The 17283-nt window shown below is 36.0% G+C and overlaps 3 protein-coding genes across 3 annotated transcripts; 1 reads left to right on the forward strand and 2 right to left on the reverse strand.

The window, feature by feature from the left end:
* Positions 1-1486: 1486 nt before the first annotated feature.
* On the forward strand, positions 1487-6228 carry rpe (ribulose-5-phosphate-3-epimerase). Its single transcript, XM_079464940.1, has 6 exons — positions 1487-1773; positions 2520-2599; positions 2934-3073; positions 3411-3545; positions 3616-3702; positions 3860-6228. Exons 1-6 carry the CDS (start codon positions 1652-1654, stop codon positions 3980-3982), a joined length of 687 nt encoding a protein of 228 aa, XP_079321066.1. The 5' UTR covers positions 1487-1651; the 3' UTR covers positions 3983-6228.
* Positions 4631-5025, reverse strand: prlh (prolactin releasing hormone; the record flags this gene model as incomplete). Its single annotated transcript, XM_079464479.1, has 2 exons — positions 4631-4773; positions 4959-5025. 2 exons carry the CDS (start codon positions 5023-5025, stop codon positions 4631-4633), a joined length of 210 nt encoding a protein of 69 aa, XP_079320605.1.
* mlphb (melanophilin b) lies at positions 5776-17058 on the reverse strand. Its single transcript, XM_079464082.1, has 15 exons — positions 16981-17058; positions 15800-15958; positions 12736-12957; positions 12505-12644; positions 11838-11879; positions 11491-11555; positions 9900-9989; positions 8957-9116; positions 8520-8722; positions 8283-8381; positions 7877-8101; positions 7546-7692; positions 7371-7442; positions 7155-7197; positions 5776-6330 (listed from the first exon to the last, which is right to left on the reverse strand). The coding sequence occupies exons 2-15, from the start codon at positions 15937-15939 to the stop codon at positions 6284-6286; spliced, it is 1695 nt and encodes a 564-aa protein (XP_079320208.1). The 5' UTR covers positions 15940-15958; positions 16981-17058; the 3' UTR covers positions 5776-6283.
* Positions 17059-17283: the final 225 nt, after the last annotated feature.

The following is a 17283-nucleotide window of genomic DNA, read 5'->3' on the forward strand; positions in this document are numbered from 1 at the left end:
AAATGTGTGACAAAGATTTCTGGTATTTTAGAAAAAGTTGTATTTTGTACAAACTGGAAATAACAAAAATACCTAGTCCATAATGTGAAAGGCACATGTTTGTTCTTTTATGCAAAGTCCTTATAATAATCTCTTCCATTTTCATGTTTACCACATATTTGTTTTTGGCTAAAGATCAGAACCCCGCAGAACAAGTGCAGTTCTTTAATATCAGGAAACAGAAGCACACAGCCGTAAGGAATGTACTATGATAAATCAATGAGTCAATATGTTGTTGCAGAGGTCCATAAAAACATGCTGATGCATTCAATTCCTTTGTCCGTCAAATAAGCAAAATGGATCTTTAAAACAAGGAGAACATTGTGGTTTTGGGATCAGATGTCCTTTGCATGTTTGCTTTTGCATCAATAGGTCTTGTGTAGCTCGTACACGTGAAAAATATGTGGATCGTTTAATCATCAAGCATTTTTTAATCATCATCCTGACCCAAGAACAAAACACATTCCAGGAAACAAACAACTCAGTGGACAATTGCAACTGTTCACTCCTGCCGAGATGGAAGGAGCAGGAGATGGTAAACAAACACATCCGCCAAAGGCCGTTTTATCGGCCGGACTCAAAGGATGGGATGGGAGAGGTTTTGAGGACACACTTTTGTAAACAGTCAAGCTCATCAGACCAAGCACATAAAGAGAAAAGTAACTGTATTCAATGCAAGTGGAGTCCTGCTTGACTCGAAGTACAAATGGACAAAATCTGTGACCAAATCTACATAAATGTTTTTTAGTTTAGTAACATAAAGGATCAACATATGAATCAATTCACTTACATTGCATATTTGAAGAGTTTAGTAAGAGGCACTGGTTTCAGATATTCATTAAATCATATGTTTACTTGTTGTTCCAACATCATTAAACATCCAAAAACCATCCTCTTTCAATTAAAGATGCATATACAGTACACACATAAGATCAGAAACTTTCCTTATTAGGTTCTTTCGTCTGTGGGGTAAGAATAATTATTACATTTATTCTCTTAGTTGTTTTATTTTATGATTTTATGAAGCTTATAAATAAACAAACAACATGGTTCAACTTTCTTTTGTTTCTACATTCTGCCACCTGTTGACAATAAAGAATATTTATTTCAGAGAATGATTTCATAGGTTTATAGAATTTTTGTTCATTTATTTGTAAGCAACATAGGGTTTTCAAGTATGAAACATTTCTGCCATTATGCATACAACGCAAAATAAGGAAGAGTGTCGGGAGAGATAATAATATACAAATAAGAATAAATACTCAAAATTATGTTTTATATTCAGAAAAAATAAAACATTGACAGCCTTATTCAGATCTCCAATATTGTTTATATGCAGCCATGCACACTTTGGGTGTCTTAACAAACTTGAATTTATAAATGTGAAATTTCGTGAAACGTGTAAAGAAATGGATTAAACAAAAGCACTTGTATCTTCTTTCGGATTATCAATTAATCCAAAAAGCAGAGTTCAGAGATTACAGCAACCAAATTGTTCGGGAGGCGTCACCTAAGCAGTTCGTGTAGTGTACAGTAGGTGGTGGTAAAAAGCCCACTCATGACGAATGAATGACTGTTGTACGCGAAGAAGAAGTGGAAGCAGAAGACAGACATGGCGTACACGGCGAAAATTGGCCCTTCAATATTGAGCAGCGATTTGTCGCAGCTCGGACGGGAATGTGAGCGGATGATGGAGTGCGGTGCGGATTATCTGCACCTCGACGTTATGGATGGGTGAGGAACAAAGTTTGTACTTCCGCATGTAACTTTCTCCCCTTCATCACCTGGAGCAAATGACTTGGTTACAGTAACCATCAGTGTTTAAACGTGTATCATTCAACTTTATTTCAGGTAACGAATAAAGATCCGAGTTCCGAGTCATTGACAGAAAACTATTGTCAGAGGAAACTAAGTTTCTCTATCTGATAATTTGCACCTCGAATTGGTAACTTCTTGTAAATATGTATGTTGCATATCATTATGCATGCATATTAAAAGTAATATTATTATTATTATATTTTACTGTTACGTGTGATATTCGTTGCCTATATTATATTCACTTTCATACTTGAAGCAGTGATATTACATGTAGCCTAGAGTTCACCCCAAAATTACAATTCTGTCTTCATTTACTCACCCTCAGGTTGTTCCAAACCTGTACATATTTCTTTGTTTTGCTGAACAGAGAGAAAGATATTTGGAAGAATGTCATTAACCAATCAGATCACATATGCCATTTACTGCCATAGTAGGGAAAGGAAATACTATGGGAGTTAATGGGGGATAAGATCTGTTTGGTTGCTAACATTCTTTCTAATATCTTCCTTTGTGTTTAACAGAACAAAGACATTTCTACAGGTTTGGAACAATCTGAGCGTGAGTAAATGATGACAGAATATTCGTTTTTGGTTGAAGGATCTCTTTAAATGATTCACATATTGGACCACTTCTTACTCTATTCTTTAACCTTGCATCTTTAGGCATTTTGTACCTAACATAACATTTGGCCATCCGATGGTGGAGTGTTTACGGCACTCTATTGGCCCTGATCCATTTTTTGGTAAGTAAGATATTTTGCAAAATAGTATGTTTTTCTCTATTTTGATGTCTTCCACTCCTCCATGTAACAGTTTGTCTTCAGTAATATAATCTAAAGTCTCACATGATAGACATGATTTATCTTTTTAAAAATGGTTAAGGTTGAATTTAAAATAGCTCCGTTATAATGTTTTACATTCTTTAAAAACGTAAGTAGGCCTACCTTCCATTCTGTCATGTTTTCATGCTCTGTCTGAATGGCCAACTTAATTTACCTGTGGGACAGCCCTTGAAAAGCTGCAGTGTTTGTTTCGTATATGTTTATAGTTGTTTGCTTACCCTTTGCCTTACTGCAGACATGCACATGATGGTGTCCAGGCCAGAGCTGTGGGTGAAGCCCATGGCGGCAGCTGGAGCAAATCAATACACTTTTCACCTAGAAGCTACAACCAACCCTGGCAATCTTATCAAGGAAATCAGAGAGAGCGGTATGAAGGTTTGTAAAGAAGATATAAACTGCATTTAGTTTTGAATGAAAAAGTTAGGGTTTGTTTGTGTGGACATTTGTATACGCGGCCTCGTTTCATTGCTACTACACTGAGTGTATCTATCTGGCGCCTTCTACGGTTAGTAACATGACCAATTCTTTAAAGATTGTTGCAATTCATTTCTATATCTATTTGGGGCAGTTGGTGGCTGAAAAATGACACACTTTACCTGTGAGTGAAGTGCATGTAAACGACATTGATTTGCTTACAAAATGTAATTGACTTCATAATCCAGAATAATTTCTTATTATTATGTTCAAATCATACTTGTTTGTTCCGATTAAGGTTGGTCTGGCCATCAAACCTGGAACAACAGTTGAGGAATTAGGACCATGGGCCGGACAGATCGATATGGCTCTTGTCATGACCGTAGAGCCTGGTTTTGGGGGTCAGAAGTTTATGGATGATATGATGCCAAAGGTATGTATCTCTGTATGCCTGTATGAAAACGGCATACGGGGACACTTAAGATGCCTGTGTGTCTCTACAGGTGAGCTGGTTAAGAAGTCAGTTCCCTTCTTTGGACATCGAGGTAGATGGAGGTGTTGGTCCAGATAGCATTCATAGATGTGCTGAGGTACATTCATCATTTCTCTATAATTACCTTGCACCTTAAGAACGTAAAATCAGATTTTCAGAAAGTGATTATATGATTTGTTTTACATAAAGACAGCTGATATCTTCGCTACATTTGTCTACATGTGTTAATTTAAGCTCTGAATTGTTCTCTTTAGGCTGGAGCTAACATGATCGTGTCAGGCAGTGCTGTGGTGAGCAGCGAGGACCCTCGCTCTGTTATCGCCCTTCTCAAAAATGTTGTTAGTGAGGCCATCCAGAAGCGCTCTTTGGACCGCTGACCATCTACACTTTTAACCTCGATCTGTTTTCAATCACCACTGATAGTCAGTATCTTTGCTGATGTTCCGATTTAAATACAAATATGTTGTTGATCACTTAGTGGTGCTTGTGAATAGAAAGGAAACAACATGGTTTTCAAGGCCGCGTTTGCACACTAGGACACTCTGCCAAGAGTTTTGTTTGGATTCAACAGGAGCTTTCAGATGTTTTCTTATAGGAACTGCTTCTCTTCCCACCAATTTGACCATTCGTCTCTTTATGACCTCATAGTAACAGTTGTGCGGCAAAAGGTTACATCACTGATGGTTAAGCTGCTGATGCTCGGTTTTATTTAAACAGTTATTCGTTTAGTGTTATGAACGGGTTTGTTGATATTAGGCTGACAATGACATGGGAGCCGATTCTATGAGACTCTGTATCTGTCTATTGAACATTCCAAAAGACTTTTATTTTAAAGAACTTAGAATGTTGTTAAGTCTGTCTGTTCCGATAATAATAAAATGACCAAGACATTTGACCAATACTGAACATAGTGTTATACAGCAAACTGTTTCAGACATTAACATGATCATGTTGAACTTCATCTGTAAGACATTTTTTTAACACATACACAAATATTTGTAATGTGTCATTATTTGTATGATTTGTCAGTCCATAGCCATGACCTCAGGATAGCAGGACCTATGTCTTCCCAAATATGATCCTTCACCTCTTTGTGACATTCTTCGCCCGAATCTCCCAACTGGCCGTATTCCTCTACCTTTATACCACAAGGCATCAATGTTTGGATCTGATGGTAAAAAAAGAGATTTGAAACTAAATTGACAAACTCAGTGACTAGTAAGTGACGCTGTTAAATGATGGAGAAAGAAAATCATAATTCTACATTAACAGGGATAGGTAAGGGAAGCTTTTATTTGAATAATTTTATTACAGATTTATGTTTTATTTAATATAATTCTGTTAAAAGTGCACCTCTTTTCTCAGCTGAGCGTAGTGGCAGATCATCAGGTTTTGGCTGTGTAAGACAAACTAGTAGCATAAGGATACAGATCAACGCAAACGGTTTTACAGCCATGGCAGGTGTCTCCTATAAGAATAAGAAAGTCAATTCAAATCTCTTTCTCTGTGTCCTAAGTCAGAACCATTGAAAAATTGACAATACACAAATGTTTGTGCCGTAATATTTCCCCTCAGGTTTTTTGGGTCTGTCTATTGCACAAGTATGATCATGGACATATAAAAGTATGGATATACTACTACATAATTATCATTTTGAAAAACATTTAAATTACTCATATTTTCACTCTGAAGCTACAACTTTCAATGACAATTTCAACCGAGTTCTCATTTAAGAATGATTTAAAAAAATTGTTAAGTATATACTATGCATTGACAGTAACACTTACCTCTTTCTGTCCAACCTCCTGCTATGCGGTCCCCGGCTGTCAGATAAAAATCCTTAAGTGCAGAATAAGCCTCAATGGGTCTTCAAGGTATTAGATGATCTTTTGTTATCTTGAGTAAGTGAAAGAAACAGTCCAAACAGCTTTCTTTAGTTTTTCTCAGAGGTCGGGGATGTTCCATCAATATATATATATATATCCCCTGGGGGAGGGTGAATGGCACGCCACGTGCATATAAACACAAATTCCCTTAATATGCAAATGTAGTATAATAGCATAATGGGGTAGTTATGGATGTTAAGAGGCTGTTACAGTTAAAATGTGCATTTGCGCTGATAAAGAGTTGATTTGTTCATTGTTGATACGGAGGACAATACAATCAAATTTGTGTTGTATAATATTTAATGATTGGAATGCATAAACGTTAATATAAAATAATCATACAATATCAATTTAGTTTGATACAGTGTGTATTAATGGAAACAGTTCATTAGAATCATTCTGGTAAGTTAAAGGGAAAATCATTTCAGATATTAAATAAAAAATATTAATTTCAGATATTCAAAATCTGAATAACACTAAACAACAGTAGTTAATAAGCATGTGTATAAAGACAAACATTTTGTATTCTCAGAAAATAAACAGCACATGTGAGGTGAGTTCCGTAATCTAAATAATTTAACATTTATCTATTAAAAAAATAAATGGGTCTAGATCTTAAAAAGGGAGTCAAATTCACTTTTTTACCTACAACAAGATTAAAAGTTTTGTATTTTTGTGTTCACATATTGTGTGCATAAGTTGAAATAATGCTTGCATTAAATGTATAAATGTTCCGTGGATCTGTGTTCTGATATGGTGTACAAAATATATATGAAATAGCAGAAGCTTGCTTCACATGATGCTCAGCTTCCGGAAGGATCTTGTTTCACTGCTGGCTCCTTCAAGGAAAGCAAAAAATAACCTATTACCGAATGAGACATGTTTTATTGTTTACAGTACCACGTCCGCCAACTGATGGAAATGATTAAAACTGACCGATGGTAAAATGTTGTTGGTGGCTTTTTAAAATGACAACCTGATACGCATTTCAATTTCCATTAAATCTCACATCATAACCAAACAAAACATTTTCTGCAGTCCTTTTATGACAGCAGGAGGTGAGCAGCCTGATTGTTCCCGTGGCTAAGCGGGGGACCTGATCCATATCAGCGCCATGCACTGAAAATCACAATGTTTCTTTCAGGAATTACAATGAAAACTTTAAGTAACGCTTGTCAGGCTAAAATGTCGAATAGGGATTTACACATTCTTGACGCTTGCATTTGGAAGTTATCAGCCCTGAATAGAAAACATCTTGTAAATTTTGTGGTGTACAGAAAAAACTTGATAACTGACCAAATATGTTCAATAGAGGACAACAGGGCCAAATCCCCTGTAGAGTTTTATTGTAATTTGATTTATGTAATGTTAAATAATGTCAAAAAAGCTGAGGAGATGGAAAAGAAGTAAAACATTGAAGGGATAATTCACCCAAAAATGAAAATTCTGTCATCATTTACTCGGCCTCTTGTCATTTCCAACCTGTATGACTTCGGCAGAACACAAAAGAAGATAACTTGAAGATTGTTGGTAACTGAACATCAGCCAATGCGGGTGCCACTTGACAATATTTTTCAAAATATTAAAAGTCATTAAAGTCGTTTCAAAATACTTTATTACAAAATATTTTATTAAAAACTAGTATGTCCATTTGTACACTTACTTCTTGGAAATTCATGCAACACCATTGATGGCTGAAGACTTGACTGCATAAAAATGAAAAGAGAACAATATATGTGCTTCTTTTGCAACAAAAGGGACAGATTTTGATACAATAAAATTTTTAATTAGATAAAAATATGTCAAACATGTTTTCTCTAGTGTGCTGAAAACCTTAACAAAAATACAACATTTTGTAATATATAATAGTACAACATACTCGTCTGCGCGAGGCCTCCACTGTCATTCCTGCAGAGCTTAGAGCTGCGATTCTTTTCTGAATGTCTGTAACCTTCAAACAAAGCAACCAGATATTATGACAGCTACAGCAATGTGTAAGATATTTAAAAGAAAACATTTTTCGAAAAATAAATATGGAGTGAATTTTAATTTACCCCACTTTGTGTGCTCTGGACACTGGCCGCTGCCATTGCTACTTTTCCCTCCAGTTGTGACAGCTCACAGCTGGTTGTGTTACCGAGATCAAAAGGACTCGGCCTCCTCTTCTTTATAAAAGATGTATGTACATCCGTTTTTACTTTCTGTAGGTTACACAATAAGAAACGTATGAAACATAGTAAAACATTAAGCTGTAAGCAAATGTCTATCAAATTTAACGAACTCATTATCGTTACATTATAATATATATGACCATTACATTGTCTTTAATGTACTATGTAAATGTTAGTGCTGATAATTAAATAAAGTTATAAAGAATATTCTTACACATTCTTCTATTTCAAGAGACCACTCGTGTCTAGCATGATCCAATCCATCTGAAGATGCACCAGTGAGTGCTGAAGAGTACACAGCTCTTTTCTTTAAAGAATCCTCAGCATCATCATCATCTGAGGACGGGTCTTTGTCACTTATTTTGTCAGTAAGTTCATAAAGTTTTTTTCTTAGCTCAAGCTCCTCTAAGTCAGCTAGATCCTCTTCCTTGGGTTCAGTCTGCAAGAAGAGCAGAAGAACTACGTCTCTCCCTTTGAGGGCCAAAACCAGAGCACTAACATTCAAACTTATACAACACAACTTATACAACACAATAAAAAATTATACAACAAAATTAAGTAGTTTTGCATATTCATATAACACTGATGCTTTTTGATTTACAGTTATAATTCATTTTTACATGTTCCTTTGTTCCCTCAGTCACAGATAACAACATTTTCTGCTCCAAATGGATAAGAAGAGTCTCAACTGCCGACATGCGCTTTTTCAGCTCGATAATCTAGTGACAGAGAGATAAAACATGGGCCAAAAAACAGGTATGAGTTATGTTATGTGTCCTGAAAGAATGTAACCAGATTTGACAAGATGACACCATCAGGACCACAGTTCATTTATATCATGACTGTTATGATTTCACCTGTGGAGGAACATCATGTGGTGAAGGCTCCCTCTGTAAGACAGGACTGTATGTGACATGCATCCGTGAGACCTCCTCATCATCTGAAGAATCTAAAGGAAGCTCACGGTGAAGGTGAGGGTTAGTACTGCCCGCCGAGCAGAAACTCATCTTCGAGAGGAAACGGGGTTGTGATATCGTCTGCTCCATGTGTGTGTAGTCATCTGCAGACAGCAAAATAAACCATTTTGTTTCTGTATAGTATAGAGGATCAACTAACTTTAGCAGAAACAAAACAAGCCGGCTGTATGGTTTTAAATAGTGTTAGATCTCCCACAAAAATGTATTCTTTTCTGGTAGCTAAAAATGAATAATTTGAAGAAGCAATCCCTCCACTTGAGATTCTTGGAAAAACAATAAATCAGTAAAGGGAATTTGAAGCAGACATCATATCTTACCAAAATGAAAAGGTCTGTCTAGACTCGTCTGGCTGATATGATACATGTCATCACCTCTTCCATGAGTTCCATTCTCCATGATCTGCCTGAATGTTGTGAAGCCATTCGCTTCAGCAACTGAACCGCTATTCTGGGGGGTTTTCTGCTGGCCACCTACATACTGTGAGAATCACAAAATATATTTTACTGACCTGCTACCAGAAATCAAAGCCATGATATCTTGAAATTCACAGCTAAACATTTGAGGGGTTAAAAAGCTGCAGATTAAAAAAAAAATTGGAACTATTCATTTAAAAATTTCAGTATGAACTAGAATTAAAAGCATTTAGAATTAGTCAGAAAACAAACCCTGTGACTCAAAACTAGGTATGGCTAATTTTAAATTGATGTGCCTCAATGAAAAGACAAGGTACACATAACACAAGGTCTTATCGGAGTTAACAGCCACAATGTTAATAGTCACGCACAGTTGGAATGCTTCATAGAATTTGTTCAGCTCACTGGTTGACAAAACTCAGATCATGAAAGCTTTGTCTTTTTAGTTTGTAATCTAATGCATTTTCCATGCCATAGATCACAAAATGTAAAAATCAAAGGTGCTTCCTTGTGGCAAAAGTGCAATTATTAGTCTGTACAAGCTTCAGTACATTTACATTTATTCATCTGGCAGACGCTTTTATCCAAAGCAACTAACACGTGGTTTTTTACAGTGGCACATTACTGCAGAGCAATCAGGGGTAAGGTGCCTTGCTCAAGGGCACTTCAGTCATGATCTTCTGGCACTGAGATTTGAACTAGAAACCTTCTGATCACAAGCCCAACACTGAACCATTAGGCCACAGCTGACCCTATCAGTATTTACCCGATTATGGATCGAGCCACAGCTGAACATCTGCTAATTTGTGACATCAGAATATCAGATGTAGGAACAAAAAATACAAACCATGAAGTCAGGCTGAGAATATTCAGACTTCCCAAAGGCAAGATTAAAATCAAGAGGATCAACTGGGAGCAGCCGTCTGGCTTTTCTAGTCTTAAGGGAGAGAGGGTGAAATGTTTATTGTTTTAGTTATACTGTATCACAATGATCAAAACAGAAACAACTACTTAAAGCGATATTTCAGAGGCAAAACAAAATTTCTCCCTCAAGGAATCCTGACTGAATATGAGTTTCTTCTTGAAGAATAATACGACGTATTACTTGTCTTCCAAGCGCTAGAATGGGGGGCAATTTTTTGAAGCTCCAAAAAATACATCCATCGATCAAAGAACTGCACGTTAAAGGGATAGTTGACCTAAAAATGAAAATTCTGTCATCATTTACTCACCCTCTTTTTATTTCATACCTGTATAAATTACGTTGTTCTGATGAACACAGAGAAATATATTTGGAAGAATGTTAGCAATTTTCAGTTCTTGAACGTCATTGACTATCATAATAGGAAAAATGAAATGGTAGTCAAAGATGCCCCAAAACTTTGTTTTCTTAAATTCTTCAAATTATCTCATTTTGTGTTTAACAGAACAAAAAATATACAACAATATTTTTCGGAATGGTAGTGGATGATGTCATAGAACTGAAATTCGCTAATACTCTTCCAAAGATCTTTCTTTGTGTTCAACAGAGCACAGAAATCTATACAGACTTGAGACAACCTGAGGGTGAGCAAACAAGGACAGAATTTAAATTTTTGGGTGAACTGTCCCTTTAACAGTGTCTACACCAGACATGACTGGTGTGATGCTACACGAAAAAAGACATTAGAAACGCATTAGAACCCATTATAATTAAAAAAATGTGTCCACACTTGATACGGCACAGCAAGACGCGACAAACACATTGAGAACAAGAAGGTTGTGTTCTTGCTGGATTTAGTTTTGCCTCTGAAATATTCCTTTAAATAAAATTCAAATATTGTACTGTTAGGATAAATTTAACAGACTATTACTACATCTAACAAGTTATTATTCACTAAAAACATTCAGACATTATTTCACTGCTGTTCTTCATTTTTTTTTAAATAATAAATCATTATCATTAGTCACCCTTTATGTTTGTCACTGGGTTTTGAAAATATCTAACCAATAAAAAGTTTTTAAAAGTGTTTGTCAACTTTGACAACATGGTATTCAATCATTTAGGCTAGTACAGTGTCTTTTTTCTTTTTCCTGAAAAACAGCGAATTTGGACATCCAAGCTCAGCGACGATTTACAATTATCAGATGGGGTTCGGACTTTAAAATGACAAAGACTACAAAATAAATTATACAAAAATACTTTTTGCATAACACGGTCTTAAAATTTCTATTCTGAAAAAGTCAAAAACTAGTGTTTGTAATTGATAGGCTGCCTAAAGCAAAGATATGGAGGTTTAAATGTAAAATGTATGTTCTGAGCTCTAAATTAAGCAATCCAAGACAACTGAATAACATTCATTCCGTTCTAGTTGTATACAATTAGACCACCAGAGGGCGATCTCTCACTGCCACTGATTTCCATTTCCTCTAATTTCCTTTCATTATCTGTACAGTACCAGGCTGTGGTGTTGTTCGTCTGCACATTCAGACTCTTCATCCTCCTGGCTATAAAGAGAAGCAGCTGTGACCAAAACAAGAATGACACATATGAGTATTTTAGTAATGACCAAATTTTTTTTAGATCATCAAAACTTTTGGAGAACAAATACTTGTGTGTTCTTAATTGTGCTTTTAATAGTTTTTTCCCCCACATACATTTTGTTCTCCTTGTTCCCCACCCTATTATACAGAGAAATGTGAGAGCAGATGCTGCCGGATTGTTCAGGCGGATGAAAGATGTTTGAGATCTTGCATGACATCAGCATTTATACATCACAGAGGAGCAGGGTTTGTTTTAACTCACTGTGAACTTCAGGCATGCTGTGCGTATCATCGTCTCGGGGATCTTGGTAATGGGCAGCAAGGGAGGGGGGAACAGCAAGATATAAAAAGTTAAAAGACAGAAATGAACAGTGATTTGTTACATCAGCTGAAAGAAGAACATTATCAAACAGAGACTCAAATATCTGGGGATTAAACAATGATTTGAACTAACAGGTTTATATCTAAAAAATGTTGAGGATTTTATTTGTTCTCAAAATTATATCTGATTCATCTCATTTTGAATTCTTTCCTTAAACGTTTGTTTGAATCATCCATTTTAATTCACCAAACCGCAGTGCTCTTCTGCTGACCTCGATATTCAGGACAGAGAGAGCTTGAAATTGGATAAGAGATTAACTTCAGTCCAGGCACAGACAGACAAAAAGACATGCGACTCTTAAAAGGAGTAAATCACATGGATGACTCAGCCCAGCCAATTTACTCCTTCTCTCTGGATCTCTCACTTAATCCTTCAGTTATGAGGCCATCTCTCCTTTCAGCTCTGCCTTAAGATCACTTGCAGTAGGTCTTCTTATATTATTTCAGCTCTTTTCACACCTCATGACAGTTCTAGATTTTGTTGACTTTGAATCAGTATGCTTTTGGACTCTCTTTGAGGAGGGAGTAAACATGTTTTTTGTAGTTACCTCTAAGGTCAGTTTTTGAGCAGGCGCGATCACTATTCAGATGCTGGATAAGCAAATTCATAACCTTTGCACTGCCGAAACGTTTGAAGCGAGAGCGCACATTCTCATGGAACCATTCCAATGTGCCAATCTTAAGGATTCTATATAGGAAGAAAGAAAAAGCATTTTACAATTTTCCTGTTTGTTAAATAATAATTGTATCAAACATGTCTGTGACAGGAATGGGCTCACCTGGCCATGTGGCATGGATCACAAACCCAACCATGTTCCTTCTTGTTCAAACGGCTGCAGGACTTGCAAACAAAGAGCTTGCAGTCCAGACATTGGCGCTTGCTGTTGACAAGGAATTTGAAGGGATGCAGACATCGGATGCAGAGAGAATGGCTGAGTTTGGGCTGATGTCCCAACAGCTCTCTCTTTGTGTCCTCTTTCATTATTTTGGTCTTCAGTTCCCTAGATGCAAACGAAAAAAAAACATATTCACAGGCTCACATGTGCTGATTTATATTATTACTTTATTGGGACTATTCCATACCTTTAGCATAAACAGAAACGTAAACATTATTATCTCACTAAATAAAGTTTTTCTGAGGAGGACCAAAAATGGGTCTTCTATGTCACTGGTGTGACAAACTGTTTCTAGCACCACTTTAAAACTGTATAGTTGAAAAAAACTCTAAATAAATAAATAAAAATGAAAAGGTTTTGGGTTCAGATGAATTTTGTGGCCACCCTATGATCTCACTTTTAAAAGTTGTGTTTCTGTATATATCATACTGTAGTTCTACATTCCGGGAACTCAAAGCAAATGGCCTTTATTCTGTTAATAGCAAACTGGGGTTTCAGCAGAGGTTTCCAGAAGAAAAATGGGATATAATCCATGAGTAATAACTTGCCCCGGGGTCTTCCTCTCTAGCGTTCTCTCAAAAACCTCTATTTTTAATGAGCCAACTTCTCAAGCTTCATGGCCAATGGGATGGCCGTCAAACACAATGCCCTCTCTGTATCACAGCTGTGAAGCATTATAAATGGGATATTTAAGCAGTTTCAGCTTAATCTGCTGCTTTCAGAAAGCAACTGGCGAAGAGCTTTCCTCCACATGTTGAAAGGTGGTGTGCTGTTTGGCAGGTTGAAAACAAATATGCATAGTGATGTCAATTTGGCTGTATAATATTACAGCATACTGTAATAATCAATAATGTTCACATGAAAAAGAAAGAAGATTGTCAGCTATTGTTATTTTTTTGAAGTCAGTAAGCAATTTTCAAACCGAAATATTTTATAAACAGTCTGACTTCTCTGCATATGGAATCATCTGTGTGACCTTTTCTCTCACATACTGTACGTAACAGTGCTCCTGATCTGATTTTAAGAGCATGTGAACTTGACTTTCTATTTGATTTAGTACTCATATACAACTTTAAGACGGAAACAGATCTAATTTAAAACAAATAATAGGCATTTGAGTAATTGAATATCACTGCTTAATGTTGGACAAACACTTATTTATTAAAATTTTTTGTTCATACAATTTGTTGAATCGATTTTCCCCTGCAAGACTTTTAGCTAATTTAACATTTGAAAATCATCTGCGTACATTAGCACTTCTTTCATTCTTTTAAGCTTTCTTTGAAAATCCGTGAAAATTGTGTTTCCATGGAAAGAACTTCTTTGTATTTATCATCACCACGCTAGTTTCCATGGGACTATTTCGAGCTAGTCTTTGCCTCCCAACTGTGAGAGAATTGAGGCAAAAACGTCATGTGATGTTATTCAATATGCTGAGACAAATCCTATTACCTCCAATAAAATGACTGGAATTTAGACTTCCATGAGCTTATTCGGCTTGTAATGGTGTCTAAGGCATCAACATCTAAAAACTACTGCTGATGTTTAATAAACAACTAAATAAGGTGCACATGAAAAGCATTAGGCATGTCAATGGAAGGTTGAAATGGGATGTCTTACATACTCTCTTTAGAAATGTATTAAAAGTCAGCTCTAGGACAGAACATGGCAAGAACAGAATGGGGGATCTTATGACATATCTCAGTTAGAGTTCTGGTAAATAATTGAGCTCAATTATCAATAGCTTCACGTGTCTATAAGCGGGACTGGACCACATTTGTGTCTCTGTTATTAATAGATCAAAATGAATTACAGATCCAGAGAATAGTTACAGATTTTATGTACATTATATAATCATGTCATGTTCATTCACCAGACTGTTTCCTGGATCACCAAGTTATTAGTCACTGTTAAAATAAAAACTAGCAGATAGCAGATATGAGACAATCAGAACACCCTGTTTCCCCCTTGTCAGAATACCCGATGTCAGATACATGTTTTCATTTTTGAAGGTCCAGTGTGTCATTTATCGGAGGATATGCAATATAACATACATAACTATTTCTTTAGAGGTGTATAAAGAACTTACACAATGAAGCGTTATGTTTTTATTACCTTAGTATGAGCTATTTCTATCTACATACCTGTTGTTACTAGTAGCCCTAAACTACTCTACAGAGTGCGTTTCGTCAATACTTTATCTTCTTCGGCAAAGAAGCTAATATGTGATGACATCTTAGTGCCGTATCAGCCGCCGTCGTGCTTCTAAAAGCAGGAAAGAGCGGTTACAATTCTCAACCTCACCACTAGATGCCACTCACTAGAGGCCACTAAATTACACCGGACCTTTAAGATTCTTTCAAAAACGTGTTACGAAAAGAAACATTCTCCAATAAAAGATTTCAGCTATGTTGACATCAGGCCCAGTGCCATGGAACGGTTCCTAAGATTCATATTTTATAAGCAGTATTAATTCATCACAGACATCTCACAGATTCAAGTTAAATCATAAATCCCAGGTGACCAAACTAGATGTCAGAAGTGATCCACAAGCACTATTTTATACATTGATGGGATGGACCGATAAGACCATTTAGGTCTTGTTAAATACAATATAATGTTTGCAGAGATGTTGGAAAATTATTGTATGGATATCATTTAGGGAGAAGAAGAAACAGGTACTGGATTGTCTAGAATCAGTTGTCTGGTAAACTAAACAAATTTGGAATTCGTGAGACTATATTCATTAAGTCTTTGATGTTCCATCCAACAGACACATGCTAAATTATCCAAAGATTTAAGGAATTTTCAACATATTTGGTTTGGAGTCATGAAACAAAACTCATTCTTTAGTAGAGGCCAAAATGCTACAAACGACTTAAAAACAAGAATGAAACTGGGATTGACTTGTGTCATGAAAAAGTTAAAATATTTAAAAGTCTCTCACCCGAGTCTGTTCTCTTCTTTCTTTCGCAGGCTGAAGTCTCTCTGGATCACCTGCCACACATGCTTAGCTTCATCATCCGTCAGCCTTGACAGATCCAAACTCTTCACATCTCCGCTGCTGGGCACCATCTCGATTCTCATCTAAAAATGCCTGTGTCAACTGAAACCACAGATAATGTTTAGCCTTATTTATGTGTGCTACCACCCATCTAGTCTAAACAAGTTTCCTTGAGAATTTTATATCAAACATTATTAAAATGATCTCATGTACAGTAGTTGAGCTACAGGGCAGAATTATGAAATGGTTTAGTTACCAATCTGAGCATGTCTTGATCGTTTACTGAATCAGTAATTTAATTTATTCTTAGGACATTTGACCTGCCATGCCAAGAGCATGTGCTTCGCTGTGGGTGAGTTGAGTGCTGAAAGGGATTATTGAGCTCAAACTGACTGTCTTTAGTCAAATCCCATGACATCATTATCTGAAGGATGTTTCAATCTTCCCTAGTGACAAACTACACAGACTGAACAATGTTTATTAATTTCATCAGTGCAACGTCTTTTAATTTAGGATTCGGGAGCAACAAGAAGTCTCCAACAAAACAATTCGGCAATATATTGAAACGTTGATTCTGATGTGAAAACAGTTTTTTTTTAGCAATTTTGTGTTTATTTCCACATCGTGGAGTGATACAAAGCTTTTTCATGTCTTTGTCAGGTCTTATGAAAAAAAACATTGATCAACCAAGTCTAATAAATAAATCCAGCTCTCTTTAACCACTTCCAAACTCTCATTTTGAGCTTTTATACCACTTTCACTGTTACAGTTTTTACAATAAGAATTTACACATTTATTGGATTTGGTTCACCAAAGAGGCTTGATATTCTTCACGGATGACTCTTAAGTCACTTATTAAAACACTGTCTGCAACTCTCTAGACATGTCATTCCTTTACAAACCATGCACAACTCCCAATGTGACAAGCAACTGTTGTTTTGCCTTAAAACATTTTATATATTTTTTAAATATCATTCATGTTATTTCTATACAAATTACACAGTGTAAAACATTTGTACACACATGCAGTGCCTGTCCTTTGCTTTTGTATATCCTAATATAAACAATAATATAAACTATGCATACAAATATAAGAGTATGTATTAAAAATAGTTTTACCTTACCTAATTTTGATTTAGCAGCCTGTGGTTATCAAGTGGGATTTCATCTGGCCAATTTCAGGCAGAAAATCTAACTGCTGTGTTTATCACATGTCCAATTAACCGTGAGACTGGGAAGGGCCAGAGAAATATTCCAGCCCCACCTCACAGTTCTCTTTGAAGTATTAATCTCTACATAGTCTCCAGCAACACTACAATTATTGTATCTGTTTAATATTGTGTTGGTATGCTGGTAAATGTTATCATTGTAAAATTATGAAAGTTCAGTAATTTTTTATATCATTTCAGTTACATGTATGCAATTTT

The sequence above is a fragment of the Barbatula barbatula genome (genome assembly GCF_947034865.1).
Source record: "Barbatula barbatula genome assembly, chromosome: 9".
NCBI classification, from domain to species: Eukaryota; Metazoa; Chordata; class Actinopteri; order Cypriniformes; family Nemacheilidae; genus Barbatula; species Barbatula barbatula.

What these genes read in the sequence shown, in the direction of transcription:
- rpe (XM_079464940.1), top strand. Translation starts at nt 1,652, where the DNA reads ATGGCGTACACGGCGAAAATTGGCCCTTCAATATTGAGCAGCGATTTG. An exon ending in TGGCCCTGATCCATTTTTTG is followed by an intron (nt 2,600 to 2,933) that starts GTAAGTAAGATA and finishes GCCTTACTGCAG; the next exon opens with ACATGCACATGATGGTGTCC. An exon ending in TGGATGATATGATGCCAAAG is followed by an intron (nt 3,546 to 3,615) that starts GTATGTATCTCT and finishes GTGTCTCTACAG; the next exon opens with GTGAGCTGGTTAAGAAGTCA.
- mlphb (XM_079464082.1), bottom strand. Translation starts at nt 15,939, where the DNA reads ATGAGAATCGAGATGGTGCCCAGCAGCGGAGATGTGAAGAGTTTGGAT. An exon ending in AAAGAAGAGAACAGACTCGG is followed by an intron (nt 12,958 to 15,799) that starts GTGAGAGACTTT and finishes GTTTGCATCTAG; the next exon opens with GGAACTGAAGACCAAAATAA. An exon ending in GTTGCATGAATTTCCAAGAA is followed by an intron (nt 6,331 to 7,154) that starts GTAAGTGTACAA and finishes CTTTCCTTGAAG; the next exon opens with GAGCCAGCAGTGAAACAAGA.